This window comes from Bos indicus, chromosome 6, assembly GCF_029378745.1.
Source record: "Bos indicus isolate NIAB-ARS_2022 breed Sahiwal x Tharparkar chromosome 6, NIAB-ARS_B.indTharparkar_mat_pri_1.0, whole genome shotgun sequence".
Taxonomy (NCBI): domain Eukaryota; kingdom Metazoa; phylum Chordata; class Mammalia; order Artiodactyla; family Bovidae; genus Bos; species Bos indicus.
Genome location: NC_091765.1, coordinates 84317543 through 84333281, shown reverse-complemented (window position 1 = coordinate 84333281; position 15739 = coordinate 84317543). Strand labels below are relative to the sequence as shown.

General features: G+C 38.3%; 1 protein-coding gene across 3 annotated transcripts in view; it reads left to right on the top strand.

Annotated features, from left to right (window-relative positions):
- The window catches only part of TMPRSS11A (transmembrane serine protease 11A), a 67101-nt gene extending 53563 nt beyond the window's left edge, over positions 1-13538 (top strand). For all 3 annotated transcript variants that reach the window (XM_070791541.1, XM_070791539.1, XM_070791540.1), the window contains 3 exons: positions 1820-2079; positions 6535-6677; positions 8577-13538. In XM_070791541.1, coding sequence (XP_070647642.1) covers positions 1820-2079; positions 6535-6677; positions 8577-8738 — 565 coding nt within the window. In that variant the 3' untranslated portion in view covers positions 8739-13538. The remainder of the gene's footprint in view (positions 1-1819; positions 2080-6534; positions 6678-8576) is intronic.
- The last annotated feature ends 2201 nt before the right edge of the window (positions 13539-15739 follow it).

The window sequence follows — 15739 nt, the reverse complement described above, 5'->3', positions numbered from 1 at the left end:
TTTTCACATGGTAGATATCCCACAGTCTGGTTTGCTAGCCCAAATTATTTCGCTCAGATAGCGCTCTGGGTATCAGGACAGATCCTTACTCTAAGCGATGCAGCCCACACCGCACCTCCCTGCCCAGCCCCCGCTTGCTAGTGGCGTGTGTAGGCGTCTGCGCTGCTTCTCCACTGGGGGAATTACCGTAGGGCTCGCAATCTGCAGGTTTTAATTGTTTATTTATTTTTCCCCCCTTTATGTTGCCCTCTGTGCTTCCAAGGCTCGGCACAGATTTGGCAGTTAGGTTTCCTGGTGTTTGGAAACTTCTCTCTTTTTAAGACTCCCTTCCTGGGACAGAACTCCGTCCCTCCCTCTTTTGTCTCTTTTTTTGTCTTTTATATTTTTTCCTACCTCCTTTTGAAGACTTGGGCTGCTTCTCTGGGTGCCTGATGTCCTCTGCCGGCATTCAGAAGTTGTTTTGTGGAATTTACTTGGCGTTTAAATGTTCTTTTGATGAATTTGTGGGAGAGAAAATGTTCTCCCCATCCTACTCCTCCGCCATCTTCTCCCCAAGTTCTCCCAATGTGATTTTTTAATGTAATTGAGAGTACATTACTCTCAGTTAAAATCATCCAGGGAATTCCCATATTATTTGAATAAAATTTAAGCACTTTATTCAAGACCTATTTGTTGTCATTCAGTTGCTATGTTCTACTCTTTGCAACCCCATAGACTGCAGCATGCCAGGCTTCCCTGTCCTTAGCTATCTCTCCCAAAGTTTACTCAAACTCATGTCCATTGAGTCATTGATGCCATACAACCATCTCACCCTCTGTTGCCCTCTTCTCTCCCTGTCCTCAATCTTTCCCAACATCAAGGTCTTTTCCGGTGAGCCATCTGTTCGCATCAGGTGGCCAAAGTCTTGGAGCTTCAGCTTCAGCATCAGTCCTTCCAATGAATATTCAGGGTTGATTTCCTTTAGGTTGACTGGTTTGATCTTCTTGCAATCCAGGGGACTCTCAAGAGTCCTCCCCAGCACCACAATTTTAAAGCATCAGTTCTTCCACACTCAACCTTCCTTATGGTCCAACTCTCACATCCATACATGACTATTGGAAAAACCATAGCTTTGATTATCTGGACCTTTGTTGGCAAAGTGATGTCTCTGCTTTTTAATATGCTGTCTATGTTTGTCATAGCTTTTCTTCCAAGGAGCAAGCATCTTTTGATTGACGTACAAAACACTCTAAAATCTGGCCCCTGCCTACCTCGCCAACCTCATTTCCCATCATTCTTCCTTTGTTTCCTGAACTGCAGCCAGTCTCTTCTTGGGATATTTGCCTGAAAACTTATCCCATCTTCCCATAGCTGACTGCTCATCAACCATGTCTCAACCCAAGTGCCATATCCACTGCCCTATTTATAGTCCTTATCACTGCTGTAAGTTATTGATCTATTCATTCGTTTTGCTCTTTTTCCTTCCCTGGAATCAAATGTACCCACCAGCAGGGGCTTTTCTGACTTGTTCACCACTTTATTCCTGGCACTTCAAATAAGGTTCAACATGTAGATGATCAATAAATATTTACTGAAGAAATGAATGAACAACACTTTATAGGCTTTACAGCTCTAAAATTCAATAATTCTGTACTGGATTCCAGCTCGAAGATGCTCTTCGTATATATTTTATCTTTTAAAATAGTAGCAGTAGACTATATGGTCAAAGAAAGCTATCATTGAATCCAAGTGTATTAGGGTGGAATTTTCTTTTTTATTAACCTACATGCAATTATTGTAATGCAATTCATATATTCTGTTACTATCTAAACTTTTCCAGTAAAGAAAACCCACATCAGTGGACTGTTAGCTTTGGAACAAAAATCAACCCTCCATTAATGAAAAGAAACATCAAAAGAATTATCGTCCATGAGAGGTACAGCTCCCCAGCAAGAGAGTACGACATTGCTGTTGTGCAGTTCTCTCCCAGAGTCTCCTTTACTGATGACATCCGTCGAATTTGTTTGCCAGAAGCCTCTGCGTCCTTCCAACCAAATTCAACTGTCTATATCACAGGATTTGGAGCACTTTTTTATGGTGGTGGGTATCTAAAAACGAATCACGGAGCTCTAAGCTCTATTCATGGCAATGTTATTTAATGTCCATCAGTAATATCCTGTCAGACTTTTCCACACAGTTTGGATTAGGGCTCTTGTTTTGCAAGTGACAGAAGCTCAACCCAAATTAACTAAAGTAAAAAATAATAATATGGCAAATTTGGCCTTTGTAATTTGGAATTAAGAGGTGATATGAGTCTGGCTTCAGGTATGTGTGAATTCAGGAGTTTGTGTAATGTCATCAGGCTCTGAATCTCTGAGTTTTTGCATGGGTTGGTTCGGTTTTCCCCAGGTCACCTTCATTACAAGGGATTCTAGCGCCACATAGTGGTGAGGGTGGCCAACAGCAGCTCAGCGTGTACATCTTCACCTAGCTGACGCCAGGGAAGAACACGTCTCTTCCTTTGCCAGAATCTATGTTAATCCCTGAAAAGGTCTCTTTTGACCCAGCTTGTGTCCAGGGGTACCAGACTGACTGGTTGACTCAATTCTCACTCTTACAACTACAGAAATAAAGGTAGATATGTGATTGGCAGCTTGGTCAGAATCACGCGTAACGAGGGAAAGACCTCCAACAGGAAAGGCTTCAAGGAAGATATAAAGGGAAAGAAGGTTCCCTCAGAAACACTAAAGTCTATCTCTATGTACCATTACCTATGCAATGCCAGGTATACACTAGATATGCTAAAATACTCATGCCTACCTTCAGTCTGACACCTTCACTTTGAGCCTCACCTCTGTGAGCCTCCTCTCTTTTTCACCTGCCCTTCCCCTTAGTTTGCTCCGTCACTTAGTATCACTTTTCTCAGTCACCTCAAAAATGTTTCCTTTGCTCAGCTATAATCTCCAGTTGCAGCAAAATCTGCTTCAGAACTAAAGAGGCTAATTAAGAGTGATTCGGGGTAAGAATACTGTATAGAGACAAATCATCTCTGAAAATAAAGTTTACACTGACCTCTCTAAAATGATTTAACTTGATATATTAACAATCTCCTAAAAAATAAAATTGGCTTCATGTTTTAAGGTTTTCAAAACATACTCAGACATACTCTGGATTCTGAAATTTGGTCCAGGCGCATACATATAACAACAGCAACAGGGTTTCTTTGACTCTAGGCTTGAGAAGATAAGAAAGGACTTTTTGAGAAAGAAAAAATTCATTCACAGAGCTCTATACAATTTATTGATATACAATAAACTCTAAAGAATAAATCATTAATTCTCATTCTTCACTAAGGAACCAGGAATACCTTTCACTAATGTGGTTGATGATGGGCTTGATGGTCTTTAGATTTTTCTCCAGATGTCCCATGTGGTTTCTTTAAGGTTATATTTCCAATCACAGAAATTATTACCCATAGTTTAATAAGCCCAGGGAGCTGTAAGCCTGACAACAATATGTCTTCTCTCTCTCTAATGGATCTTCTCCTAAGATAGAGTTGCATTCTTCATTTGATGAGAGGAGCATCTCAGATTCCCTTTGGCTTGATGGAAAGAAATCATTTCTGACCTGGAGTCTCAGGTTGGCACAGAAATATATCTGCCATAATAGTTTTTGAGTAGCAATACAATCTAATTTATGTAGAACACTATAATTAGCAACAGGATACCTACTTTTTTAAAGCACCAATGGAACATTCACCAAGATAGACTATATCTATGTCTATAAAACATTCTCCGACAAACTTAAAAGAATGGAAATCATATATAGTATGCTCTCTGATGATAATGCAATCAAACTAAAAACCAGTAACAGACAGATAATAGAAAAATCTCTAAATGCTTAAAAATTAAACAACACACTTCTAAATAATCCATAGGTAAAAGAGGAAATCTTGAAGATAATTATAAGTATTAATAGAATGAAATGAATGCAGGATGCAGCTAAAACAGTACAGAGACAGGGAAACATAGCAAAATGCATGTATTATAAAATAAGAAAGCTCCCCTTTTAAGACACTAGAAAAGAAGAGAAAATAAACCTAAAATAAATACGAGGAAGGAAATAATATAAGGGTGGCAATGAATATAATAAAAATGAAAAAATGGAGAAAATTGAATTTAAAAACTGATTCCTTGAAAAAAGAGCAATACTTTCTGGGAAATGTCATTAAGCATTCTCACACTAGTTGAGAAATAGTTGAGGGATGTACAGGATTTGTAGGCTAAACTTTTTATAACTCCTTGCCAATGAGTTTTATTAAAAAGCTATGAATTTATACTGTCACCTACACTGTGCATTTCATCTTACCTTTCCCAGCACTGGGCATGAATTATTTTTAATTGGTAAGGTAATAGCCAAAAAAAATTACACTAGTTGTACTCAAAGAACAGAATATCTTGAGCATTTTTAAACATTTTAGCAAATACCTGTCCAGAAAAAATCCTGAATTGACATTCTACAGAAATTAGTGTTCATTATTAGTTTCTGAAAGAGATCAGCCCTGGGGTTTCTTTGGAAGGAATGATGCTAAAGCTGAAACTCCAGTACTTTGGCCACCTAATGTGAAGAGTTGACTCATTGGAAAAGACTCTGATGCTGGGAGGGATTGGGGGCAGGAGGAGAAAGGGACGACAGAGGATGAGATGGCTGGATGGCATCACTGACTCGATGGACGTGAGTCTCAGTGAACTCCGGGAATTGGTGATGGACAGGGAGGCCTGGCGTGCTTCGATTCATGGGGTCACAAAGAGTCGGACATGACTGAGCGACTGATCTGATCTGATCTGATTAGTTTTCTACTGCTGTGTAACAAATTGCCACAAATTTAACAACTTGAAAGAAAATGCATTTATGATTTCACAGTTTCTATGGGTCAGAAATCCAGACATAGCATAGCTGGCATCTCCTCTCAACGTTTCAGTAGCAATCAAAGTATTGGCTGGGGTTGAGGTCTCATCTATGACTCTTTTCCAAGCTCACTGGTTGTTGATGGAATTTAGTTTCTTGCACCTACAGAGTTTATGGCAGCTTGCTTCTCCAACACTATTGGGAAAAAGTCTCTGAACTCAGGGAAAGCCTAGTTCAGTTCATTTCAGTCGCTCAGTCATGTCCAACTCTTCATGACCCCTTGGACTGCAGCACTCCAGGCTTCCCTATCCATCAGCAACTACCGGAGCTTGCTCAAACTCAGGTGCATTGAGTTCGTGATGTCACCCAACTATCTCATCTTCTGTCATCCCCTTCTCCTCCTGCCTTCAATCTTTCTCAGCATCAGGGCCTTTTCCAGTGAGTCAGTTCTTCACATCAGGTGGCCAAAGTATTGGAGCTTCAGCAGAAGGCCTAAACCCCTTTTAAAAGGGCTTATCTGATTCAGTCAGGCCCACCTTGAATAATTTCCCTTTTGATGAACTCAATATCAAGCTGACTACATCTTAATTAATCTTCAGTATTCCCTCACCTGTGTCACAGAATATAACCTAATCATGAGAATGACATCCATTATATTCACAGGTCCCACTTAGACCTAGGGGAAAAGACATCACATAGGAATCTTGGGGATCATAGTAGAATTTTGTCTACTGCAGGGTCAGTTTCCCAACCAGCATGTGGCTGATACAAAGAACCCCTGAATACTTGTTATATTATTGGTTTCTATCATAAATAGTTGTCTTCTGCATTAGTATTGGTTTCTATAACTCAGGCTCTAGTTTATGACCTGGGGTTCCAAAATTATAATACATAATGAAATCATTGCCTTTACCTGTCATTATGTGTGTGAGAGTTCCCCATAAAATATAAAGGATAAAATAAAGATATATAGTTATTTTATCAGGCCAAAACTGTCTAGGCCTACAAAGTTTCTGGGAACAATCTACAAATAAAAACTTATTAAAAAAATAATACCTTCCTAAATATACAAACTGATTGTTTTTAAGTAAAGGTACAAAGGTTTTCCAGAAAAAAAGAAACAAAATGTTTTCTTTGCTAGTATAGATATTTAAAAATGAGATAAGGACAATTTTCATTTACATTTGCCAGAGAATAAATAGAACTTATTTCCTTAAGAACTTCTTACATTAACTTCATCTTGTTTGACAACTTTTGTTGTTGTTCAGTCACTCTGTCATATCCAACTGTTTTCGAACCCACGGACTGCAACGTGCCAGGCTTCCCTGTCTTTCACCATTTCCCAGAGCTTGCTCAAACTCTTGACCATTGAATCAGTGATGCCATTCAACCATCTCATCTTCTGTCATCCCCTTCTCCTCTGGCCTTCTATCTTTCCCAGCATCAGGGTCCTTTCTAATGAGTCGGCTCTTTGCATCAGGTGACCAAAGTATTGGAACTTCAGCTTCCGCATCAGTCCTTCCAATGAATATTCAAGATTGATTTCCTTTAGGATTGACAACTTTAGTTTGAAATAAAAAGGTCTGCACTTCATTCTAGCTAAGAATACTGCTTGTAAACACTAAAATTACTTTGCTTTTCCTTAAGGGGAATCCCAAAATGATCTTCGAGAAGCCAGACTGAAAATCATAAGTGATGATGTGTGCAAGCAGCCACATGTGTATGGCAGTGATATAAAATTTGGAATGATGTGTGCTGGATATCTGGAAGGAATATATGATGCCTGCAGGGTAAGTGGAGAGAGATTATTTTGATGCCATTAACTCAAAAATATTTTATCTGGCTCAAAAATATTCTATGCTCTTTATATTAGTAAAATACAGAGATTATGTCCATGCAAAAATTTATAAATGCTAATTTCAAACACAAACATTTTAATGTTTTATTAAGCAAAACAAACAAATTAAGCAAAACAAAATAACCAAAAAGCTTCCTTGATGTTATCAAACTAACCAATAAATCTTAATTTTAATATCAGAAATCCAGAGTTTCATAAAGCAGAGTCTCTTTCCTTAAAGAGCTAACATCTAGAAAGGAAATAATCATGAACAATAAACTATGATGTAATAAGTTATATAATAGAGAACAATTTTTTATTTAAAGTATAGTTGATTTACAATACAATGTTAGTTTCAGATGTGGAGAATAAATATTTTTAGCTTGAAGGGAACATCTTTGGAACAAATATGAGAGAGAGAGAATACTTCAATGAGGCCTGAAAGATAAAGAACATTTAGCTGGTTATAGAATAAGCAGAGAATATTATAGAAAAGAGATAAAGCACAGCCATATTATGAAGGTGTGAAATTACAATTCATATTTGAGGCAACTGCAAGTAATCTGTTGGGTCTCAGCCTAAGGAGGATGAGAAGTGAGAAGCAGTTAATGGTGAGGCAGATTAGGTCAAGTTGTATCTAGTCCCCTTTCCAGGGCCCTCCTCTTGTCCAGCATCTGTCCTGCATGTATATTTTCAGACAAATGCATTTGTAACACATGTTTCATCCTGTAGGCACTTGCTTTATAAGTGTTTACAAGAACATGTGGGGGTTCTTGAAAACTCCAAGGAGGTGATTCCATATGGTGAAATGATGGGAATTGTATTGTCATCAGGTGGCAGAAAACTCTGCCCAGAGTCCCACAGATTACACAGCATAGACAACCTCTGTCAGAAAACCAGCAGGGAGTTGTGCAGCACATGGGCTGGGCCAGAGCAGAATCTGGTATACATCTAGGCTAAGAGTGTGGAGGGAGGCAGCTAGCATTCAGGGATTCCAGAGAGAGGTTCAGGCTATGACAGACAAGTGGAAGGTGGCGACTGGAACACAGAGAACCCGGGAATCTAGGCGAATGGTGAGATTAGCGGTAAGTCTCTGGATAGAGTGGTGGTCATAAAATAAAGAGCTTTCACTGCATTGGGGAGCACAGGTAAGATTCCTGCCTTGTGACTGTGCTGTGCATATAAGGCAGCTCTAGGCAGTTCTAGTCATAAAAAAGTTGGGGAAATCATCAAGGAAGGGACTCAGGCACAATGGAAGCAGGAATACAAGGATGGCTACTAGGGTTCATGGGGAGGGGTTTGGTTCATCTGATAAAACGGAAGCCCAGGCACCCTACTTGGAGTCAGGAAAAAAAAAATCACAGCTTGAAGCCCAGGCACCCTACTTGGAGTCAGGAAAAAAAAAAAAAAGTCACAGCTTGACTTTCTGTGTTGTATACTTGAAATCTGCTAAGAGTAGACCTTAAGTATTCTCACCACACACACGCACACACACACACACACACACGCACACATACACACCAAGTAACTATGTGAGGTGATGGATGTGTTAATTAACCTGATCATGGTAATCATTTCACAAAGCATATATGTCAAATTATCACAATGTACACTTTAAATATATATGATTTTATTCATGAATTATACATCTATAAAACTGAAAAATAATTTTTAAATGTGGAAATTGAACTTTAAGGCTTTTATAATTACTAAAACCCATGTTTCAATGAATTATCCTGCAGTTGGTAGTCTATAAATATACTTTCTAATAATAAAATATGTGGTTCATCAAAATATCTTAAGTAATGAGTTTCATATTTAATTCATTTTCTTTCTCTTTTTTTCTTTTCAGGGTGATTCTGGGGGACCTTTAGTTGGAAAGGACTTTAAAGATACCTGGTATCTCATTGGAATTGTGAGCTGGGGAGATAACTGTGGTCAAAGGAACAAACCTGGAGTCTACACAAAAGTGACTTATTACCGAAACTGGATTGCTTCAAAAACAGGCCTCTAATGCACTATACAACTTAAACACTGAGAGCTGTATGCAGGTCATACATGCATGAGAATCCATATATTCTGTGGCTGTAGTACAATGAAGTGAGATTAAATGACATGATTTATTTCCAAATCACTTTAATCAACCAAAAAACCCATGGCCAATTTGTAAAGGATTTAAATTTATAAGGTAGTGAGCCAGTTTAGCCTGGTTTGAAAAATACAATAGAGATACTGGGCTTTTTAAGTCAGTGAGCTAGAGTATAGAAGACAAGCAATGCAAATTTTTGAGGATAATCCATAACATTTTTAGGATGTATTTGTTAGGGATGTCTTCTTAAACAAAAAACTTTTTAAATTCTCAGAGTTTAGGAAACCCATGTATAACTTTATCATTTCTTCAGAGCTCACAAATACTTATTTCCCCCTTTTTTTTCTTGTTCTTTCATGTTTTCCAAAGAGATTTTACATATTTTCTATTTATAAATCCATTGGAAGGATTTTAATTTAAAAAAATTATATCTAAGAAACAAAGCATGGTGATAAATTAAGCCAGAGATCTTCTGACCTTTGTCTGCTGTGAAATCTCCCTAATTTTTCAGTTATAAAGATAACATAAAGACACACACATACCCCACACACATGTGCACATACAGAATATCCCTACCTTCAGATATTCACAGAAAAGCATGATTGATAAATATAGACAGCAATTAGCTAGTCAAAAACGTATTTTTGTTTCAAATATTTGGGGGAAAGTGATAGTAACTTCATGAGCCGTCCCAAAACAATGGCACAAAAAACTGAACATTTTATAGGTGCATTTACACACTTTGACCACCAGGGGGAAGTTTTGTAAATTATTGTTAAGGTTAAATGCCTAGAAAAAAATGAAGATTTGTTAATATGTTGAAGAATTAATGAGCATTATCTTTCCACGTGGGATTCTCTGATAGCTCAACTGGTAAAGAATCCGCCTGCAATGCAGGAGACCCTGTTTCAATTCCTGGGTTGGGAAGATCTGCTGAAGAAGGGATAGGCTACTCACTCCAGTATAAAAATTTATTCCTTTGTATTACTGTAGCCAATTGCCTCCTAAGGCTTGTGGCAATAGCCTATTGCAACCATGAAATACCAAGTATTTTTTTCTAATTTAATAAATGCAGATTTTGATGACCTACCATACAGAAGATATGAACAAAGTGCTTTGAAATAGCAAATGAACCCATAAGTGTCGCATGAAGATATTAGGAGAGTCACACTCATGTATTCCATAGTATTAATACATTTAGATGATGATTTTGTAGAAACTGTTACTCTGTGTGACAATACTGGTTAGACATCAGGGTTATGCATCATTTACTCATGTAAACCCAAATATAAACCAAGCCATTAGACAATTGAGCTATTTTATAATTCCCATCACATGCTATTGATAAGGCATAAAAATAATCCTAAAATAATCCAAAGGAGATTTAAAATTTATTCACATAAAAATTAATCCATAAGTTAGACTCATAGAATTTGAAGCTCAGAAAACACTACAAGTCCTATAGGCCAGTACACTTAGAGTTCAGAGAACTGAAGCCAGGAAAAGTAAATGATTTAGTGAAGCTGTAGGTAATTTGTATCCCCAGTGGGCCTAGGGCCCAGGGCCTAAGCTAAGCTAAGCTAAGTCACTTCAGTCATGTCCAACTCTGTGCAACCCCATAGACGGCAGCCCACCACCCAGGCTCCGCCGTCCCTGGGATTCTCCAGGCAAGAACACTGGAGTGGGTTGCCATTTCCTTCTCCAATGCATGAAAGTGAAAAGTGAAAGTGAAGTCACTCAGTCGTGTCTGACTCTTCATGACCCCATGGACTGCAGCCTACCAGGCTCCTCCGTTCACGGGATTTTCCAGGCAAGAGTACTGGAGTGGGGTGCCATTGCCTAGGACCCATCAATTTCACATATCCTTTTGTTACAAAGTATCTTTATGATCATCTATATTATTGAATCATCAGCTGTATAAAAATCTCAGTGAGTTCTACTGAATCTGTTTTAAATTAAGAAACTCAAGAATTTTAAATGAGTGATTCACTTAGGCAGCTGGCTGCCAATTCTCAGAACTCACTTCAGGATAACTCACTTCAGGATAAAGTTACTTCTTCATACATAAAGATATACACAGGCACATGAATTATTCAATATTATGGTGGTAAGAAACAATTTCAATTTCTAGTGTTAAGATTCAAGGAACGACCTTAGAGTTATAACTTTGTGTTTCTAAATAGTCTTGTGAAACATTTAATCCTGGATCACATATAAGCAAATATTGGCATATCATTTAAAATCTAATAATACAGTTGGTGATCAGAGAATTCTACAAATAATATCATTGAATCTGTGTTAGGCCAACTGAATAAATCTTTCTTTCAACTTTTGTTTAAAAATTACATTTCTTTTAATTAACTAGTTTGGGTCACTCAACCTAGTTTGGGACCTAACAGAAGCAGAAGATATTAAGAAGAGGTATCAAGAATACACAGAAGAACTGTACAAAAAAAGATATTCAAGACCCAGATAATCACAAAGTGTGATCACCAACCTAAAGCCAGACATTCTGGAATGCGAAGTCAAGTGGGCCTTAGGAAGCATCACTAGGAACAAAGCTAGTGGAAGTGATGGAATTCCAGTTGAGCTATTTCAAATCCTAAAAGATGATGCTGTGAAAGTGCTGCACTCAATATGCCAGCAAAAAATCTGGAAAACTCAGCAGTGGCCACAGGACTGGAAAAAGTCAGTTTTCATCCCAATCCCAAAGAAAGACAATGCCAAAGAACGCTCAAACTACTGCACAATTGCACTCATCTCACACACTAGCAAAGTAGTGCTCAAAATTCCCCAAGCCAGGCTTCAACAGTACGTGAACCATGAACTTCCAGTTGTTCAAGCTAGATTAGAAAAGGCAGAAGAACCAGAGATCAAATTTCCAACATCCATTTGATCATCAAAAAAGCAAGAGAGTTCCAGAATAACATTTACTTCTGCTTTATTGACTATGCCAAAGCCTTTGACTGTGTGGATCATAGCAAACTGGAAAATTCTGACAGAGATGGCAATACTAGACCACCTGACCTGCCTCCTGAGAAATCTGTATGCAAGTCAAGAAGCAACAGTAGAACTGGACATGGAACAACAGACTGGTTCCAAATCAGGAAAGGAGTACGTCAAGGCTGTATATTGTCACCCTGCTTATTTAACTTGTATACAGAGTACATCATGTGAAATGCCAGGCTGGATGAAGCACAAGCTGAAATCAAGATTGATGGGAGAAATATCAATAACCTCAGATATGCAGATGACACCACCCTTATGGCAGAAAGTGAGCAAGAACTAAAGAGCCTCTTGATGAAAATGAAAGAGAAGAGTGAAAAAGTTGGCTTAAAACTCAACATTCAGAAAACTAAGATTACGGCATCCAGTCCCATCACTTCATAGCAAATAGATGGGGAAATAATGGAAACAGTGACAGACTTTCTTTTCTTGGGCTCCAAAATCACTGCAGATGGTGACTGCAGCCATGAAATTAAAAGACGCTTGCTCCTTGGAATAAAAGCTATGACCAACCTAGATAGCATATCAAAAAGCAGAGACATTACTTTGCCAACAAAGGTCTGTCTAGTCAAAGCTATGTTTTTTCCAGTAGTCATGTATAGAGTGAGAACTGGACTATCAAGAAAGCTAAGCACTGATGTATTGATGCTTTTGAACTGTGGTGTTGAAGATGACTCTTGAGAGTCCGCTGGACTGCAAGGAGATCCACCCAGTCCATCCTAAAGCAAATCAGTCCTGAATATTCATTGGAAGGACTGATGCTGAAGCTGAAACTCCAATACTTTAGCCACCTGATGCGAAGAAATAACTCGTTGGAAAAAACCCTGATGCTGGGAAAAACTGAAGGCGGGAGAAGAAGGGGATGATAGAGGATGAGATGGTTGGATGGTATCACCAACTCGACGGACATGAGTTTGAGTAGGCTCTGGCAGCTGGTGATCGACAGGGAAGCCTGGCATGCTACAGTCCATGGGGTCACAAAAAGTCAGACACAGCTGAGCAACTGAACTGAACTGAACTGAATTTGGGTCACTCTGAAGCAGGATTTTTCAACTTTAGCACTCTTGACATTCTGGACTAGATAATTCTTTGTTTTGAGAGGCTACCCTGTGCATTGTAAAATAGCAGCATCCCTGACCTCTGCCTTCTAGACATCTGAAACACACTTCTCTCCATCCAGTCCAAATTATGTTAACTGAAAATATCACCAGATGTTGGCAAATGTCTCATAAGGGGTGAACTTCTTCCTTGTTGAGAACTACTAATAATCAAAGGCATTTGATTATTTTCAAAAATTCCAGAGATAATCTGAAAATTTTCACAGAGTATTCAAAAACTAAAGTCTGCTGGTCAAACTGTGTGTTCACTATCATGTTCCTAAAAGAAATGGCAGAGGAAGTGACAGATACTTTAGTCAGTGAGTATTTCAGATACAGAGTGATTGCCTCACACACAATGTGACTGAAGAGTTTCTCTTACTCCTGCTTACAGCAAATTCATAGAGCACTATCAGCTATTGCTATGAAGACAGGCTTTCTATGAATACACCCTCTAGTAAGAATTTCTCTACACTGACCACAATTCACAGTAAGAAATGTCTCATATCACAGCTCCATAAATATGTAACAAAATACATATATAGATTAAGAATTGAAACAGAAGATTCATAAAACAATGCCTCTCTTACTAAATACAATAAAATTTATTATTTCTATTCTATTCTGCTTTTAAAAAAATGCTTGACCCACAAATTAAACTGATTTCACAATCTATTAATCACAGGTTGTAACCTGTGTTTCCTATAACACATTCTGGGATAATCATTCACCATTATTAATGCCATAGTATTATTATCTCACCTGTTCCCACTACATTCCCTACCTTCAAACTATATTTTTAGCAAACTGTAGCTAGATTATGGGGCTTCCCAGGTGGTACTAGCGGTAAAGAACTGCTTGCCAATGCAGGAGACATGAGACTCAGGTTCAGTCCTTGGGTTGGGTAGATGTCGTGTAGGAAGGCATGGCAACTCACTCCAGTATAATTGCCTGGAGAAGCCCATGGACAGAGGAGCCTGGCGGGCTAAGGTCCATAGGGTCACAGAGAGTTGGACATGATTGAAGCAACTTAGCACAGCACAGCACAGCTAGATTATGACACTGTTCAATACTGCTAGTCCCATGCACTCAAATCTTCACTGATTTCCCCTTTGCCTGATAAACAGAGTATAAATCCACATCACCATAGCTTGTAAGGCCCTTTACAATCTGCCAACAACCAAGTAAAATTTTGTTTCACTCGTTCTCAGTGTTCTTGTAACACTGAATGTTACTCTTTATTTCCTAACACATAGATAGTAGGTTATGCAAGATTCTCTTCACTCTACAAGATCTAGCTCAAATATCACCTCTATCAATAATACCTTTACTATCCAATAAAAATTACTCTTCATCCAAAGTTTTTTGAATGCTTTTTTTTTTCCCTAGAGCTTTTCTCATACTTTACTTTGTATGATAACTTTTATGTACATTTATTATCTCTAAAAACATACTAAGTTCCATTAGGCTAAAGACTGCTTTATTCATTTTTGTATTCCCCACAGCTTTTAGGAAAATAATCTGTATATATTATGGTTCATGAAAGAATAAATTAACAGGCTAATCATGATTTCTAGGAAGGAAAGACACCTCAGTTCTCAGTTACTAACTTCCCTCAGCTCACTTTCTTTTACACTGCTTTCCAATCTGTGCTGGCCCCATCTAGCATATTCTTGAATGTTTCTAAGGAGGTCCAGCTCTCTGTTTACATTAGAAGCAATCAAAACACAGTAAGACAAGTCACTAACCTTTCAGGAGCCTCTCTAAATCAAAAACTTTGCCCCGTATTCCCTTAACTGAGCACATTCCAAACCTATAGGGATATTTGGAGATAAGATCAAAAAGCACATCTCCCATCTTCTTTTTTGTGTTTTTATTTGATCTACGAGGACTGTCCTTTCATCTTTTTTCTTTCATGGACCTCACAAATATGGGTACTTCCAAAAGGTCATCTTAGATCTCCATGATTGTATTTTTGCAGTTTAGGCTCTTCTTTGTTGAATTTGCCCAATGAGAGATAATAGAGATAAAACTAAAATTCATATACAATATCCACTTTTGAATGCTCACAGAAATAAAAGGATTGGAATTTCAGGAAAAAAAAAAAAGATGACATTTGGTTCACCAACTTTAATTATCCATATGCCTGTCCTTTCTTTTCCATTAGTAATCAAGATTTAAATGATAAACTAACATTTTTAAACTGATTTTATTCTTTTCTAAGTTCAGGAGACTCCTCTCACACCAGAAGTCAATTAAAAAAAAATGAAAAGAAATCCCAAATGTCACTTAGAAAGTGAGGGAAAATCAAAGATAAAAATGTAGGCTTCAGGAGTCAGAAAAAGAACTGAAGAGCAGTTCTTTAGATCACCCTACACTGTGTTTAGCCTTGAAACAGGTGTTATGGGTTAAAGCATATAGATGACTCACTGGGGAAGCTTAAATTTTTTCACTCAACCTTGACGATTCCCACATATTAAACTGTTGTCAATCATCTTGCTGGGATCATGGGTGGGTAGAGACAGCATTCAGGATTCCTATCAGTGCTTTCTTGAAACTGTATTATGCTGCTGCTGCTGCTGCTAAGTCGCTTCAGTCATGTCCAACTCTATGCAACCCCATAGACGGCAGCCCACCAGGCTCCCCCGTCCCTGGGATTCTCCAGGCAAGAACACTGGAGTGGGTAACTGTACTATAAACAGTAACATAATCTGGCTCACGATACACTGCACAGTGGGGGTCAGCACAAGCCTTTAGCTGGGCCTCTAACACCCGAAGCTCCTCTTCCTTTCCCTGGAGGGACAACTGGGAAGTAGGATGGAG